Genomic DNA, 18,710 nt, shown 5'->3' on the forward strand with positions numbered 1-18,710 from the left:
TTTTTTTTTTTAATTGCCTTTTAAAAATAGAACAGAGGACCAAACAAAATGAAATTTTAGATTAGGAAATTGTGAACAGTAGTTTTATTACTATTCTTTTAAACTGTAAAAAGAAAAAAATGTAACCCGTAATCTGAGCAACTACATCAAAGAAAGCAATGTACAATACAAAAACCATGGTTGAATACCTCTCATCCTGTTCATCTAAATGCATACTGTTTCCAATGTCTTATTAATTACTATTATACTCTTTAAAATAAACTAAAAAAGTAAAAAGGACAAGAAAAAGATTGTTTATTGAAAAGCATTAATGTTTATTTGACCAATTTTGCAAACTTATATCTGTTAATCTGAGCAACAGATAATAGAGATATGTCATATAACAACCAGTATTTTTATTATTAACATTTTAGCAATAACAAAATTCAAAAAAGATAGATTCAGATCATAGGCTGATTTTTATTTCAATTTCATTTGTAGCTTCTCTCTACACCCAGAGTTAACCATTTACTGTAAGTCACCAATTAAGGGTGTGCGATATAATTGAATGTTTTCTTTTTGTTCTCCCTCTGCATACCTCATTCTTAAAGCTGACTTAAAAATAATTCTTTTTTTTTTTTTTTTTTTGTGGTCCCAGGGATCAAACTCAGGATATTGCAGTTGCTAGTCATTAAACTTGGAAAGGATGCTAAAAGAAGCACTTACTCCATTGAGCTATCTCCCCAGCCCCTAAAAATAATTTTTCTTCACAGAACTTTAAATCTGAAATTTATGGACTCACCAAGTGAGAAAAAAATTAAAAAGATACATAAAAGCATAGTTAAGTTCTCTTAGAAATAACTTTTAAAAATTCATGAACATGCTGAGTAATTTATTCTGATTTTAAAATAAGTACTATTTTATTATTCTTTTCCTCCATATTATTTGTAAGATAGATTCAAATATGGAGGCTAGCATTACAGAAGTGCTCCAAATAGAGGAAACTGATTTTAAGAAACTCCTATCCTCATGAAAATAAAGTTTCTTAGTAACTGTATACAACTAATGCAAGGAATCAAATTATGTTCCTTAAATATATCTTTAAAAAAAAAATCAATGTAAATATTTAAAACCCCAGAAATAAATGGAACTTCTAAAAGATGATAGGATTCTTACATTTTAAGAAAGCAATAAAGAAAAATGTTTAATGAAGTAGAATGCCCGGATGATAATGAAGTACACCAACACCTCTGACTGTATTGGCCAAGCCCCAGCACTCACCCCTCCAACGTTATCCTCTCCATGGGATTGAACACTTACGTCCTACACTGACTTTTTTTTTTTTTCTCTGAATGCCCTCAGGCATGGTTTGTCTGGCTGGAGTGTTGTGGGAGTCCAACTACAGCTACCTGAGGCTCACAGCTTTGTGTTTTTATAAGGGTGTTTTTTTTTTTTTTTTTTTTTTTGCTCTGAATGCCCTCAGGCATTACACTGACTTTTAACACTTTACCCATACAACTAATTTACTCTCTGGAGAGCCCTATAAACAAGTGGCGATGCTTGGCTCAGTTTACAGATCAATCCACTAAAGCGTACAAAGAACAGTACCTGAGGGGCCTGGGAGATAGCTCAGTAGAATAAGCACCTGCCTGGTAAGGGCAGGGTCCCGAGTTTAATCCCCTCCAACCGGGCTGCTTCCATAGCCACACTTGTGAACCAGTCTGCTTTTCATCTCTGGTAAAAATGAAAGTTCCTTTTACTGGCTAAATTGTTTACAGGGCCCTGAAGTGTCTGGGTGGCTGCTATGTAAACTGCACAGAGTTCCAAGGTGAAGGGAAACCACGAAGCAGCACTTTTAAGGCAGAGGCTATAAGCCAGCCTTCGTTTTTAAAAAATTATTATTTTTTTTTACGTACATGGTACAGGGTGTCACTACACAGCTAGGACTCTAGTGATCCTCCTGTCTCAGCCTCCCTAGAGCTGGGATTACAAGCATGTGTCACCATGCTCAGTTTCAGTGGCTGGCTCGGTGAAGGGCTGGCATGGCATGTGGTATCAGGAATTGAACCCAGGTCCTTGTGCTGGCCAGGCAAGGAGCTTAGACTGCTGAGTTATCTTTCTGTCCCTGCCAGTCAGCCTTTAATAACAATCTGTGTGCATTGTCATCTGTCCTTGAAGTGTAAAAGGGGAAGATATTCATCCAGAGCCAAAGATTTACTAGCTGCCCACCATTACTGGCACTGGGCACGGCCTGGATCAATGGGAATATAACTGGAAATGAGGCTGATAAGACAGATCCTGCCATCTTGAGACTTCCTCATTCTAGGGAAGAAGAGTATACACAGATAACACACTTTCAGGTAGTGATACAAAAAAATGTTTATAACAAAAAGGTCCCAGTTTGTTACCAGCTCAGTAGAAGAACTAGGATTCTTAAAAACTTGGGCCTAAAGAAAACCAGGTTATCCTCTCTAGCTAAAACTCATCCTGAGCAGAAAGGTCATAGCCTGGGGTTAATTTCCCAGCACTGCAGAAATGGAGGAGCTCTGCACCTCAGAAGGGGACAGCGCAGGCCGCAGCCAGGAGGAAGCTGGTGGTGGAAGAAGGGGAGGTTTGTGCCCCTGTCCTAACACTACCAAAGGGAGCTGTGGGCGAAGGCCTCCCTCTCCCGCAATACTGCCATGTAATTGTTCCATGTTTCCTGCCTTCAGAAAGGCTGAAATTGAGCTTGGGGTTGGTAGTTCCTCCTCCCCTTTAGTTATAATTAGAGACATCAGAAGTAAGCAGCAAAAGAAGAGACTTTCCTTGCCTTCACTTTGATGAGGAAAGGTTAGTCCTGTCTTTATTGTGAGAATTCTACCAACATCTAACACAGCTGCTAATTTGAAGAATGCGAGGAGAATATAAAATTTCTAAAAAGAATTAATAGCTTTCTGACTAACTCAGTACCACCCAACCACCTTCTAAAGCTTCCAGGAAGTGTGTTGCCAAGGTGGACATCTGTCCGCAGTGACTGAGAGGTCAATGAACTACTGAAATCCTCCATGTTTATTGGTTTTAGTTCCAAAGAACAAGGAAATACTTGGGCTTCTTTCTAGAAAAGATGGTTCTTATGTGCTCAAGAGTAGTCTCTGATGAAAATTATTTACTGTGAAGTCTATGGAGTTCCTAAATTTGTATGTAAAATATTATGTTTGTATTCAGAGTCAGAGTCTTTTCTTTCACTAGTAACTAAAAGTATCCAGGAAACATGAAGAGTTTTAAGGTACTTTCATAAGAATTCCCAGACTGCTCAGGCGTGTGTGTGTGCGCATGTGTGTGTACGTGCACACACATGCTGGGGATCAAACCCTGAGCCTCTTGCATGCTAGGTAAGTGCTCTACCACCCTCAGCTCCCTTTGCCTGTTTCTTATTAAAATATATCTGCTATAAAAATATATTTCCAGCCTTCAGGGATGAGATCAAACAAGGTCGGTACCAAGAGCAAGTGCAGGGTGTCAAGTTCTGCGACTAGCTGTGCAGCTGTCACTTCCTCGTGACACTCAACTACCACATCAGCCATCATGTTCAATTTTGTGTCATGAGGGAGCCTGGAGTGCACTCAGACCTAAAGTTTGCATATACATATTGAAACTTGGCAGTCTCAGAGTCTGTTTTGATAGGATTTGGTATTTACATGCTGAAGGTGAAGTTCAAAGCAACAACTTTTTTTTTTTTTAATAGAATTGGTCAATACTAGAAGAGAAGCCAGCTGTTGAGTGCAGTAAAGGATTCATCCCTGCAAAAGCCAAGAGACAAAGAGCAAATGAAAACGATGCAACAGGCTTAAGTGTGCTGTGAACGAGGGAAACTGCATGCTGGACAACTTGAACTTACAGGTCCTGCCTTCTCTGCTGGGATCTCCAGCTATGGGGACCTCTGCATAAGGGGCATCTCCTCTCGATCCTGCAGGTACCTCCAGTTCTGAATTTGTCCAAGTCTGCCCTCGTCACCTTCCTGCCTAATTACTCCTCCACAATTTTTTCTCAGTGAATGGCTTTCTGACCCAGAAAACGAAGAGCTATGCTTGACTGCTCTTTTCTCTCCTCATCTCCAAGGTGTGATCCATTATCAGGTCCTGTCTCCAGCCATGATTAGTCTTTCATTCCACAAGCAAGAGTGATCTTTCGATCTGAAATCATAGTGGGTACTTTTTCTGCTTAAACATCTTCAATGGTTTCAGATTTTTCTTGGGCAAAGTTCTGACATTCTCCTCTGGACCTGCTGCCTCTTATCTCTTCCCCATCATCCTTCTCTTCCTGGCACACAGCCATTTTTCCATAGGTCCTTGCTCTTGTCCCAGGCATTTCATTACTATTCTATCTCCACATAGTGCCTAGAATTGGTCAATAATTACCAGGAAATGGGGTTTGGGAGATAGCTCAGTGGCATAAGCACAAGGTCCTGAGTTCTATATCTGATACAAAGAAAAAAAAAATTACCAGGAAAAAAACTTTTTAAGGAAATTGACTGATACTATATATAGCCAATGAAAAGTTACTAATTAAGATATTTTCCATATATCTAAAAAACTATTTCCAAGGTAATAACAACAGGAATGTATTTAAAGCCATAAAACTGTATGCATAAAGATTGTTTTTTTAAATATTTATTTATTTTTATTTATTACATTTATTTATTGTGTGTGTGTGTGTGTGGCCAGCTCAGCCCACCAGGGGGCGGGGCTGGCTGGCATGTGGTGCTGGAGGATTGAACCGCAGTCCCTGTGCTTTGCCAAGCTTGTTTCAAGTAGGTGCTTTAGACCACTGAGCCATCTCTCCAGCCCTGTATGCATAAAGATTGTTAAAATGGCAAATGGTATGTTATTTGCAGGATCCGTGACTTATGATACTTCGCCTTAGTTTTCAGCTGTATGACCACACACACAGTGATTATGCAATCATTCTGACCTCTTCCTAAGCTAGCGTGAGGAGGTGTAGGCCATCTCAGCGCTGGGCTGTGGCAGTGAGCGGCAGTCCCTACTCAGCAGCCAGAGCCCCAGGGGACACAACAGCACAGCACAATGCGCCACTGCACTAGGACATTCAGTAGCTTAGACACAGTAAAAATATTGTTCACTTGGTAGTTCAACGAATGGTGGGCTTATTGGGCTATAGCCACACTGCACGTTGAAAACTCTCTATTTTACCACCATTAAAAACAAAAACTGCATTTCAGAAGGCTGAAAGACCATGTCCAATACTACAAATAACTGAAAATTAAAGACAGATTTACCCCCCTAAAATTAATGTTGGAAAAGTGCTTTCATTTTTAATTTTGCTTTTCCACCATAAAGAAATATGTCACCATATAATGTACATCACTGTTTTAAAAAGAGGGTTACAACAATTTAAATTTAGAGAAAAAAATACTTTGTTACTAGAAAGAGATAATATTCTTTACCCACCTTGAATATACACTTCAAGTAATAAATGTATACTTCACTAACACTTCAAGAAAAATTATTTCTTTTAAATTGAGCAATATAAAAAATTTTAAGATTGCAAAATTTCATCAAAAGTCACATTTACTATTCTGCATGTGCTAGCTATTTCTGTTCATGCATAGGTTGTTGTATTATAATCACAAATTCGAATTTTTTCTTGCCATGCTGTAACATAGTCACATGATAATCTAATGTGATTTGGGAAAATTTGTTATTTCTAAATTCTCACCATTGTACAGTATCCTGTAAGCAAAGCCTTTAATATAAAAGCACTGGATAAATTACTGGAGGAAATTACTGCAACAAAAATTGATAGTTTTACAAACTGATTTCTAAAAAAATTATATTAACTTATATTTCAAAAGCATAAATACATTTACCAATAGAGGGGCCATGTGAAGATATTCCTGTACGCTAAAATGCGTGGTTATAAACAATTGTTAGCTCAGAGAACTAAACTATATTCATTTCCTCACACTCATTGCACCATCTCGGCACCACGTGGAGTTGGTCTTGTATCGAGAAGTTGCCGCCTAGAAAGTATGAGGCACAAACGCGGAGAACTTTATTTCCTTAAGTCCACGCTTACATTTAAGAAACAAATACTGGGGCCGGGGAGATGGCTCAGTGGAATAAGTGTTTCCCTGGCAAGTGCAAGGACCTGAGCTTAATCCCCAGTTCTGTCAAAAAAAAAAAAAAAAAAAAGAAAAAAAAGAAAAGAAAAGAAACAAATAGTGAATGGGGAAGCAATTGCTTTGCTTGTTCTCTGTGTTCACTTAAATACACTGCCCATGCATCGGGAGGAAGAGTAGTATCACTGGGACAATTTCTAATGTTTAGTTTTTGAATTCATGTACAATATATAGTGTAAAATAAAGATCCAATTATATATTTTTAAATAGAAATCCAGTCTATTAATTTAATATTAATGACATATTAAATAGACCATATACTTCTCTACTAGTTAGAAATGCTGTCTTGGTCATAATTTTCCATATGTACACGGGTCTGTTTCTGGATATCCCTATTCTCCTAATCCCAAACTATTGTTACCGTATTTTAACTATTATAATTTTATGAATGTTTCAAGGGCTGACTGGACAAGTTTCTTCCTCTTTTTTCCCCTGTCAATAAATTTAAGCTATTCTTACACAATTACTTATTAAATTCATGTTGAATTTGAAGCTAGTTTGTCAGGTTTCATTAATTCTTTAACAGAACTTCCAGTTCTGGCCATGGGTAGGTGAAGAGCAATGGCTATCAAACTTATTCCCTGTTATAGTCATGGTTTGCAAGGAAAGGATTTAACACAGGACAAATAATTTACAGAATTATTTTATAACACTGATCTATAAAGAATCCAATGCAAAAGAGTGCAGGGAATCTGTCCATATAGTAGACACAAAGAACCCAACTTGAAGGGGCCTGGATTCCACAAGAATGTCCTGCATGAGTTCAGCTGAACACCCAAAACCATGGCAATGTCCTTCATGAATCCAACTGGAGGCCCAGAGTCCATGACAGTGCCTCATGTAGTCTGAATCAAGGATCTGCCTGCAAAGGCCCAAAGGCCAGTGGTAGAAGCTAGAGTCTGTGACAGAGGAATGAAGGATCTGTACCAGCAGACAGAGGCATCTGCAGAGGAGGCAGGAAATGATGCTCAAGGTAAGGACCAGACTTTCCCCAAGAGAACTGCAGCATCTTCAGTAACAGCAAGGACCCAAGCTTCCCCAATCATGACAACAGACAAGTTCATATCAGGAGAGCTAGTGTGACAAGCTTCTCCAGGAAAATCAACAGAATTTTTCTTTTCATGTTTTTTGCCATAATCCTCAGGTGGGCCTTCTACACCCAGCACCATGCTGATTCAATTTAGCTGGGTGTTATAAGTCAACCACTAGTTGTCAGTGTACTACACTCCCCAACCATAAGGAGTCACACAACTAGGCAAAATGAAGCAATTGTTTCTAAAACCTTCAAAAAAAAATTTTTTTTATGTATACAGTACAGATCAGACTCATAGGGATCCTCCTGTTTTCAACCTCCTAAACACTAGGATTATAGGTGCACCATCACACCCAGTCTCAATCTCCATCTCTGTGTGCCTTGGGGGTGGGGCCAGCATGGCTTGTAGTTCTGGGGATTGAACCCAGGTCCTTGCACTCTGCCTAAGCAGGGGCTTTAGTCTGCTGAGCTATCTGGCCAGCCCAAAGCAACTGTTTTTAGGAACTAGGCAAGATAGTTCAGCACAGGATTATGAATCTTGAGAGATGTGAAATGTGTAAGATGAACACAAAATCCACCCTAGATTTCTTCCTGGGAGCATTTTCAAAGCTATAAGGAAGAGACAGCAGTCACACAGGGCAAAGGAAATAAATTCATTCAGAGGTGCTAAAATTCAAAGGAATGGAATTTTGAGGATACGGTATGAAAGAGAAAGTATAGAGAATAGAACCCCTACAACTTCTCTCCAGAAGTCCTCCTAAGTGCTCGGTCAATAACAAAGGTGCTCAGGCCCAGGGCAGCAAGCCTCGGCAGAGAACAACTTACTTGGAGACTATGGGCTCAACAAAGATTACAGAAGTTACAAACTAAAGAGAGACGGTTGAATTCTGTTCCAACTTTGCTGAACATCCCAGTTATATGTGGTTGAAACCCTAGAAAAGGCCAAATGACACTATACTCCATGAGAAAAGGTTATTCTAAATCCATCTGACAAAGGCAAAATAATCCAAGTGTCAACAAATTCTAGCTGTGCCAGAAGAAAGTTATTTTACCAGAATAAAATTTAATACTCTTTAGAAAACAATAGCACAATCTGTATTCTCAAATATTATTTAGCAATAGTTGGGCATACAATAAAAAAAGGTAACAGGATGTACAAAGAAAAACATTCACCTAGAAACTGCAGGTGTTGAATTAGCAGGCAAAGATTGTAAAACAACTGTTATATATGTATTCAAGGATTTTTTTTTTTTTTTTTTAGACAAAGTCCCAGCTGACCTCAAAATCCTGGGCTAAATTTATCCTCCTCCTTCCTCAGCCTCCCCTACAGCTGGGACTACAGATGTGCACCAGTGTGCCCCATTCATGTTCGAAGTCAGCATTATTAATGGGCCACAGACTATCTTACTAGAGGAATGAATGTTAGGCTAACATCAGACTGGACACTACACACACAAAGAAAACAGTAAACTTAAGAAAATGTGAACAGAAACTATACAAACTAAGTACACAGAGAAAAATAAGTTTAGAATAAGTGAATGTGGTGGATTGCCAACTGGTGGTCAACTTGTAGTGAACCAGTGTGGTGCTGGGTGTGGAAGGCCCACCTGAGGATTGTTGCCAGCAGTGTAAGAGGCAGAGCTGGAGAAGAGGAAAGGAGGCTGTTAGGGAACTGCTGGAAGCTACTGGTTCTCTTGAGCTATTCTGCTGGGGAGCTTGTCATGCTGGCTTTCCTGATAAACTTGGATGCTCTCATCATTGAAGGAGCTTGAGACCTCATCGTTGCTGAGAATGGCTACAGTGCACAGCTCAGTCTCCTGGAGAAGCTGGTCATGTTGGCTTTCCTGATGGAACTTAGCTCCCCCCACCGCTAGAGGAGCATAGGGCCTCACTGGCTGTGGTACTTTTCAGAGAAGCTCTGGTTCTTACCTTGAGCATTGCTTCCTAGCTCCAGTACAAATCCCTCAGCCTGCTGGCACAGATCCTTCATCCCGCTGGCATATACATTCCAGCTTCCACCACAGATAGACCTTTGGGCCTTCCTAGCACAGATCCGTCAAACAGGTCTGCATGTGACATTTTCAGCTGGACTTGTGGCAGGCACTGTTAGGAGCTCTAGGTCTTCAGCTGGACTCATGTACGACACTACTGTGGGATTCAGGCCCTCAGCTAGAGTCTTTAGTCTTGAGTGTTTTAGTGTGTGGACAGATTTCCTGCACTTTTGTATAAGATTCTTTGGTGATTCATTATAAAATAATCTTATAAAATGTGTCCTGTATTGTATTGTTCCGCTCACAAAAACCCCAAACAACACCAGTGAACAAAGTCAATATACTGTAACAATATCAAGAGGTCAAATGTGAATTTAGAGTCTCAAAAAGAGATGTGAAATTAATACATGAAAACACAAAAATCTTTCCAAATAAGATGAAAAATATCAATTCATAGATCCAAATAGTTCAGTGAACTAAAACAAGAATTTATAAAACCATTGTTGGACTCATGGTCAAATTGTTAAAAACAAAAGATTTTGAAGCAGCAGAGCAAGATTATTACACACAGGGCAATAACAGTAAATGACTGCTGCCTTCAAACACAAGAAAGGCCAGTGCAGACGAGCGCAGGGTAACGCCTCAGTCCACTTGGACTAAGTTGCTCAGTAACTAAAGACGGTAACAGGTGGTCTGTAAGCAACACAAATGTATTTCTCACGGTTCTGGAGGCTGGGAAGCCCGAGCGTGGCTGGTGATGGCCCAGTACCTTCTCAGTGTCCTCAGATGGGGTTAAAGGAGTCTCTCTGGGGCCTCCTTTACAAAGACAAGAATCCCATTCATGAGGGCTCTGGCCCCAGGATCTAACCACTTCCAAAGGACCCACTTTCTCATACTATCATCCCTGGTACCAAGATTTCAACACACGAATTTTGGGAAACACAAGTATTCATACAGAGATAGCTAATTTTAGTGTTAATTTGACTGGATTAAGGAATATCTGGAAACCTGGAAAAGTATTACTTTGGGGGTAACTGTGAAAGAGTTTCCAGAGAAGGTTACTATGTAGGTCTGAGTAGGCCGCACAGGGAAACCACACTCAATGGGTGTAGGCACCATGGAATTCTCCAGGAACTGCAGGAGAACAAAGAGAGAAAGCAAAGTGGTTCTTCCTCTGGAGCACAAGGACAATGCTCATTCCTTGCCTCGAACATCAGCAGCCTGCACTCTCCAGCTCTTGGACTCCGGGACTTATACCCAAGGTGCAGTCCTGGGTTCACAGGCTTTCGGTGCTGACTGGAGTTACATATTCAGCTTTCTGGTTCTAAGGCCTTTTGACTCGATATTTAGTAATACTTCTTGGCAGCTATACTCAGGTAAGTCAATTTCTAATATATCTCTTCCACATAAGTACATAGGTATCATTGGTTCTGTCTCTGTGGAATCTAATACATGGACCATATCAAATGACATCTTCAAAGTGCTAAAACTTTCCCAACAACCTAAAATTATATATCTCAGCAAATCCTCTGTAAAGGCTAAACAAAAAGCTGAGCAAAGTCATCAACAGAAGATGAGCAATACAAAAACTGGTAAATGAACATTTTCAAGCTGAAGAAATGATACCACATGGATACCTGGATCTAGATATATGCATAAAAGAGTGCTAGAACTGGTAAATATGGAGATAGACATAAGAGGCATTGTTATTTTCCTGAAGAGAAAACTGGCTGTTATACATATTGTGGGGTTATATCACATACAGAAGTAAAGTTGTCAAAAGTGGGTAACTGGAGATATATATTTTTTAAGTTCTAACATGATATTTAAAATGTCATAAAGTTAATTCAGGAGTAGACTGTGTTAAATTAGGATGCATTCTACAACTGCTAGAGGTTATCACTGAACACAGAAATAAGACAGAGTAAAGCTAAAACATCAGTAGAGATTAGATGGGCCACTGAAGCCAAAAGAAAAGCACAGCACAGAAAAAGAAACAAAAAGGACAAACAGAAAACAGTAGGCCAGTGGACTTCCATCTGATCACAGGACTAGCTAGCTACACACACTGGCAGACTACTGTGGTGGCCGATACACAGTGTCAACTTGGCTGGATTGCCTCTGGATGCTGTGGGGGCCCCACCCCGTGGGGTGTGGAGGAGCCTGCCCCAGAGTGACTCAGCACAAAAAGGGGATATAAAAGGGTTGAGGAAGGATTCAGTGTTCTACATCCTCCCTCAGAGGAACTCCAGTCTTAGCAGTCAGCTTGGACTTCATCTTCTGGCTTCCAGGGCAGACTCTTGGGCCCCTGCTTGGATCCTCCAGTTTTCTGTCACAGATTCTTCAGCCTTCCGTCACAGACTCATCAGCTGTCTGGTAGAGCCTTATGTGGAACACTGCAGTGAGCTTCAGATCTTGGGACTGAATCCTTCAGTCTCAGTTGTGCAGACACCCCCTGCACGCTTCCTCATCCAACTCTGAGGCTGACAGTCAAGCCAATCTTGTAATTTCTTATACATTTGTATGCCTTGTGTAATATCTGTTCCTCATATTATATCTGTTCCTCTAGTAAAACCCTAATACAACTATGAACTCCACTTAAAAAAGCAGAGATAGTCAAATATGTAGCATGTATTCAACACATGAGAGTGGTTATCTACAGAAGCAATACCCCAGCCTCTGCGTAAATATGAGAAATGACTAAGATGGCACCTCAGGGTGATTTCAACACAATCCCTACGAGAAGGAGCCGGCCTCTGAAGGTAGTTAATAGCTGAGATTAATCGGTACATCATAGTCATTACCTACTTTGCTCTTCATGATGACGGCATGAGGAAAGTGCTTGCATTGCTCCCTTTCTAGGGCCCAGAGAGTGAATTATGTGGCCAGGATCACAGGTTAGGGAGCCCATGTTCATAGCCACACAGTGTGGCTTCTCTGCTGAAGCCAGTCAGCTTTCCCGTTTCAGTGACATGTACTGGAACAGAAAGGAGGAACCCAGCAAAGCAAGGGGCAGAGGTAAGCAGGTCTCCACCTGGGCGAGGAGTTCCTCACCATCAGACCTGAGCATATAGTATTCTCTCAGGAACACATATGTGGCAGAGATGGGCTCATGTAACTACTCAAAACAAGGAAAAACCCACTGAGAAGTTTTTAGCACATTATCCTTGCTATATTTCAGAGCTCACAAAGCAGCCCTCTGATATATGTGACTGTGCTAATCAAGACATGCAAAAATTCTATATCCTAGGGAGCTACATTGTCACTGTAAATAAGAAACTGGCATCTGGTTTATGTTTCAGACTCCTAAAGTTATGAAGCATGACTCAGTTCCTGCTGAGCTTCTCTCACCTCTGGATACAGTAACAGGGATCTGCATCATGCAGGCCTCTGAAATGAGTCCTGGACCAGCATCACCACACAAGCTAACTTCTCAGCAGATGCACAAAGAGCCTGCGAGGTGGAGGCTGAGGGGCCACTAAGCCACCCAGACATCTGTCCAACCTGGCTTGCTCTGACTCAGTTGCACGAGCTAGGAGCAAAGATTATAGTAAAGTATGAGCAGAGTATCTGTGCCGTACAGTGCACATGTGGCAAGTTACTGAGAAGACAAAAACCATATTACGTTAAATCACATTTTTTATCACAGATTACTGCTGAGAAGCCTCTGCAGTTTCACACAAATCACTCATTCCAAGCAGTAAGAAAACAACTGATTAAAAGACAAAGTTTGCCCAGAAACATAAGGTACCAGCAAGATACAGGCGTGTGTAAAGCACACTAAGGAGGCAGCTGGTCAGCCCAGTCAACCAAAACACACAGGAGCACAGCAAGGCTGCAGGAACGTCTCCTAGGCACATAGGTACAGAGTTCCTCACTGCCTCAGACCAACACAAATGAGCTTTTCTCACCTCTGCTCAGAAGAAGCCTGGGAAAACAGCAGCCAAGTTACCTGCACAGCAGGGCCACCCCTTCCCTCAGTCTTCCACAACAGCTGCTGCCAGCATTGCTCTGGGCCCTCCCGACCCTGCTCCTAACATTCTGCAGGGACCCTCAGGGCACTTCTGCTCACACCCACCTCCCTAGAGCCCTCCTCTCAGGACTTGGCTCAAATGTCACTCCAGTGCCTCTGGATATGAAGTTGAGCCCTGCCCAACCCTATTCTATATCTCTGCTGAGCACTTTCATTAATGTGCCTCTCCCTCTTTAGTAAAGGATGTTCCATGAAAGCAGGAATTTTATCTGTTTTAATTTTACTTTGTCCTACTGCTGTAGAATTTAGAACAATGCCCAGCAAGAGAACAGACTAGGAATAATATGCTTGTAATTCAAAGTCTAACAGGGAAGAGAATCCCAGGCTGACACACAGACTCCCACACAGCACAACAAGAACCTTGCTAAGCTCAGCCTGGAAGAGTGTAGAGCCCTCGCTGACAGATGGGAATCAAAGCAAGGTGGCAGCTGGGGGCTCCCTGGGACACAGCAACGTAGAGAGGGTTCAGAACAGGTGGCTGCAGTCAGGGGAGCCAAAGGCTAAGTAGTCCCAGAAAGCTAGGGCACACCTGCGGGCAAGGGTCATTGAGGGGTTTGAAACTGAGGGACGGTATAACCAGATACACTTTTTATAGAAACAGCAATGGGGAATGGGGTGGGGATGCAGGTGGATCTATAGCAGGGAGAACATTGACAAGATTATCCCAAAAGGACCAGTGACACTGGAACTGGAGGTGGACGATGGAGATACAGGGGTCATCTGCATATGAAGATGGCACTTTCCTAAAACTGTACCAGCAGCACTCCCAGGCATCTTTTAAGCGGGTGAGGGTTGGGGGAGGTAAAAGGGAATACGTTCATGCCTTTATTAAACTAGAAACTTCAACCCTGGCCACACTACTATCCTGCTGTGCAGTCCCTGACAGCCATTACAACACACTGCTCCATGTTTACCTTATCATGCAGCTGAGCTCACCACTGCATGTGCTATGAATTATGCTCAGCCACACCCCTACCAGCCACAAACTTCATGGACAGCCCACTTCTGCTTCAGTAACCTCCCAGCTTGCCACCCTATAAAACTAAAGGCACCTTCCAGTCCAGCCGGATTCTCAGAGGCTATGCCTGTAGGCATCAAATCAAGTTTCCTGTCTTCTCCTGAGCACCTGACTCAGCGGCTCTCCCATTTGTCCCAAGACACTGTCTCACACTTGCAGGTCAGTTTTTGCTGACAGTGTCCCTCAAAACTCACAGCCCTAAATAAACCTAAAGAGGACCACACCGGCCTTTCCAACAACACTCACCCCTGGTGGAGAGAGAGGCCATGCTCCCACCTGCTGCTTGTCCACTGCTAGGAAGCCAGGGCGGCATTAGCCCACCACAGAGAGTGAGCATGGGGACGCTGGTTCTGCAGGGGAAAGGAGCGCAGCTCTCAAGAAAATAGGAAGAGGTGCCAGGCAGCCTGATGCTCACAGCCGCGCCGTCCTTCTCTCTAACTGATCCTTTACTCCACAGTCTCTCCTGACTGATGGTGCCGACTGGGGGAAAGGCAGCCTCACCTTACTGCTCAGTTCCAAGCTGTGCAAACTTGTGTCTGTCCTCTGCAAACAGTCCTAGTTACTGGCCTAGGAGCTGCTTCCTGCTGTTCCTCACACAGCCACTAGAGTCCCACCTCCTCTCACAAATTTCTTCCACCTTCACTCCCTGTCCTCCCGCGAGCCCTCTCTAGGTGACGCAGCTGTTGAACACACCTACTAAAACTGCAGATCTCCCACCAGCCCAGCTGTCTTTGTCTCTCTCCATAACCCTCGTCACCATCTTACTGGCTATAGCCACTGTTCTGTCTGCTCATGGCCTGTATCCCTATTGCATAAACTCCATGAGAACCGGGGCATTTGACTGAATCATTCACTACACATCCAGAACAAAGCAGCCTCGTAACAAACAGCTGATGAGTGAGTGAATGACTGTGTCCTCATCCCTTCTCTGGAGGTGAGGGGCAAACACAGGCTGTAGCAGGAAAGATCATACCAGCGATGCTTGCTGTACTTACTTGGCGCAGTGCACCCAGTGTGTGTGTCGGTACAAGGAATACAAGAAGCGCTGGCGGTACATGTTCCATACTTTGATGGATTTGTCTTCAGACGCTGTAACCAGAAACTGTCCATCAGCTGAAAAATTCACACTTCGAACTGGAGCTGTGTGAGCTTTAAATTCTGAGGATTTCCCTCGCCTGGAAGTAAAAAGTTTAATATTGATAATTCACTTAACTGCAATCAATATATTTTAAATTTTTTTTATTATTTGTTATAGGGTCTCGCTATGCAGCTTGGACTCCTAGTGATCCTCCTGTCTCAACTTCCCCAGTGCTGGGTTCACAGACATGCGCCTGTTTTGGTGGCCAGCTCAGTGTGCGGCCGGCATGGCATGAGACACGGGATTGAAGCTGGGTCCTTGCACTTGCCAGGTAGTCACTTAGACCGCTGAGCTATCTCCGCTGCCCTGTAACAATATCGAATTAGTATACAGATTCTGAAACACACAAGATTGGTTCTCTTATAAAACCTAACAGAAGTATGAGAAAGCTCAATAATGTTTGAACCCTCCACAAAGTTTTATGCTGATCTGGTTCACTAAAGTCACAATAGATATTTAACAAAAAACACAAAGGCTGTTCCTACCCATGCAACCCATTTGCTGCTGCTTAGCTGGAGGATGGGAAAATAATATGAAGTCTCTAGCAGGCATTTTAAGTTCCTACTGTTTGTTTCCAGAAAATGGCAATCTATAAAAAGCCAAGACCATGAAGTCAGCAGCCCCAGGCAGTGTTTTAAAGCAGGTCCTGAGGAAGGGGTGGGCTGGCAGTCTGGGCTGGGAAAGGAGCCACGTGGAGCCCCACACCTTCCTGTTTGCTCCTGCTTTCCTCTCCCCTGGGCTTCTACCCACCAGGAGTGGAGACTGAGGCCCTGGCCCAGCCACACTAAGGCCTGTGCATCTGGGAGGCCCACTCTTACACTCATAAGCAAAACACATGGTAAATGGGGAAAAATACTGCACCTCAACGTTCTGAAATTTCAAATACTTTTCTTTCTTGGCTAGCAAGGAAAAAATGTAACTAAAAATTGTTAGGTTTTCCAGCAGTGCAGTATAGAGATAGGAAAGATAAAAAAGCCTTGCCAGGCATGGTGGTGCACACCTGTAGTCCCAGCTACTCGGGAGGCTGAGGTGGGAGGATCGCTTTAGTCCACGAGTTCTGGGCTGCAGTGTGCTATGCGCATCGGGTGTCCACACTAAGTTCGGCATCAACATGGTGACCTCCCAGGAGCGGGGGATCACCAGGTCGCCTAAGGAGAGGGGAACAGGCCCAGGTTGGAAACGGAGCAGGTCAAAGCTCCCGTGCTGATCAGTAGTGGGATCATGCCTGTGAATAGCCACTGTACTCCAGCCTGAGACCCCTTCTCAAAAAAAAAAAAAAAAAAAGCCTTTAAAACTCCAAAGATTGGGGAGATGGCTCAGCAGAATAAGCACTTGCCTGGCAAGCGCAAGGGCCTGAGTTCAATCCCAGGTTCCGCAAAAAACAAAACAAAACAAAACAAAACAAAAAACTCCAAAGATGCAGTCAGGATGGAGAGCAGATGGGGGAAACTCTGACCTGAGACAAAGAAAGCTGAGACTTTTATGGAGTTTTGCTAGGGGTGGAGTTTGAGGGGCAGTTTCCCTTACATGTAAGGAGCTGACCAGGGTCTCCCCTGTGTTTGCAGGAGAGGTGAGAGGAAACTGCCCAGGACTGGGTTGGTGGAGGAGGAGGAGGAAGTGGTCACCGGGAAGATGAGTTGATGGCTTCAGCCATGTGAGATGACCACTGTAATAATTCAGCAACTCACAGTAGGACCAGAACTTGTCAAAAAACAGATGGAAAAAATGTGAGACATTTAGAAGAAGCAGAAAAACTTAAAATAGGAGTGGGCTAAGTAGTGTTGAAGTTACAAGACGATATTTGTTTTTTTTTTTTTTCTTCTTTTTTTGTCTTTTTGAGGCAATTTAGGCTGGCCTTGAACTCCTCCTGCCTCAGCCTCTGGAGTGCTGGGATTACTGGCGTGTGCCACCATACCCAGCCCGAAGGTGATAGTTGGAAAACTGTTAATCTGTGTTAGAATTCCTAAATTCTGATGGCATTTTCATTTTACACTACATCCAGGACGACTTAGCAATTGCTTGTTTAGAAAATTATACTACTGATACCTTATAGGGAAAATCACCAGAATTGTTTAAAAAGACCAGGCGAAAGAATGTAGTGATATACACACACCTGTCTCCAATTTTCTGTCTCATTCTGGTGTCCCACACACCTGTACAACATACTGTGTTTGCCCCTATCACCAAGCCAGAATGAAGCCTGGACATCACACTCAACTCCTCTCTCTTCCTCTCTCTTATCTGCCAACTCAACAAACTTTACATAGTTTCCACTTCCAAAATATCTTTTAAATATGCCTTTTCTTTCTATCCCAGCTCTGCCTGCCTTAAATAGGAAGCATCGAGTATGGGCAGCCTCCACCTGGATTACTGCAGGAGTCTCTTAACAGTCTTGTACTGTAATCTTTAATTCTGCTCTGGTCACCCACATTGCTTGCTTACACCCTTGCTGAAAGTGTCACCCAAAGCATGCGGATCTTGGTGTATGGTGTACACGTGTCACTGCTCCCTTGCTCCAGTATGAAGGACAACGCCCAAGCTCCACAGTGAAGGAGCCTGCCACTACGCTGAACTTTGTACTCAGAACAGCCAGTGCTTAAAGGCACCCGAGCCTTTAAAGGCTTTCGCGGGCTGTACTTCTCCCACTAGCAGAACCTCCTGACTAAGCCCCATAGGCATAATCCCTCCCTGTCCTGCAGTAATATTACTTCACTACGTTAAATGCAGACTTTAAAAACACAGACCCGTTTTTCTCCTATTAAATACAAGATTGAAGAAAAGAACAATGATTTGTTCTTCTGGGAAGAATCAACATTAGCTAAAGGTTCTAAGGTCCAACCTGGCTTTTTCTTCTAGAACCCTGTAGAAGGCAAAGGTGACTTCATCACTAATCTCCATCACATGACATATGATAATACATCAGAGATTACCAAATCCGTGTTCAATGGGAATTTGGAAGGAAAGTTAGGACTAGTAGAACAAGGTCTTAAGGGAGAATTTTTATTTGAATAGAAATCAGGAGTATAACTTGGCCTGAATTCAAGCATAAGTCCTGAAGAAAACTTCTGCAATGAGCAGGAAGTCAGGGACAGCCAATCTGAGTCACCAACACCTGCTCTGCCCTTCAGCTGTACAACACACACACACACACACACACACACACACACACACAAACACACGTACACATCTACTTCACTGACAGGCTCTCACCAAAGACTGAAAAACCTACTGAAATAGACCAGCCAAGAGATAAAGATTGAAATGAAGGTATAGTGTGATTAGACAGAACATGGTTTCTGAGTTAAACAACTGTCCCGGTGAAGAAAGACGCCTAAACATC

General features: G+C 42.6%; 1 protein-coding gene across 3 annotated transcripts in view; it reads right to left on the minus strand.

Moving 5' to 3' along the window:
- Poc1b (POC1 centriolar protein B) overlaps positions 1–18,710 on the minus strand; it is a 96,984-nt gene that overhangs the window by 57,341 nt on the left and 20,933 nt on the right. For all 3 annotated transcript variants that reach the window (XR_002821321.1, XM_023716320.1, XM_023716325.1), the window contains exon 4: positions 15,228–15,407. Coding sequence is in view for 2 of the 3 variants with exons in the window: in XM_023716320.1 (XP_023572088.1) it covers positions 15,228–15,407 (180 nt within the window). In the remaining variant the exon portion in view is untranslated. The remainder of the gene's footprint in view (positions 1–15,227; positions 15,408–18,710) is intronic.

Source organism: Octodon degus, unplaced genomic scaffold, assembly GCF_000260255.1.
Source record: "Octodon degus isolate 3935 unplaced genomic scaffold, OctDeg1.0 scaffold00004, whole genome shotgun sequence".
In the NCBI taxonomy this organism is placed as follows: domain Eukaryota; kingdom Metazoa; phylum Chordata; class Mammalia; order Rodentia; family Octodontidae; genus Octodon; species Octodon degus.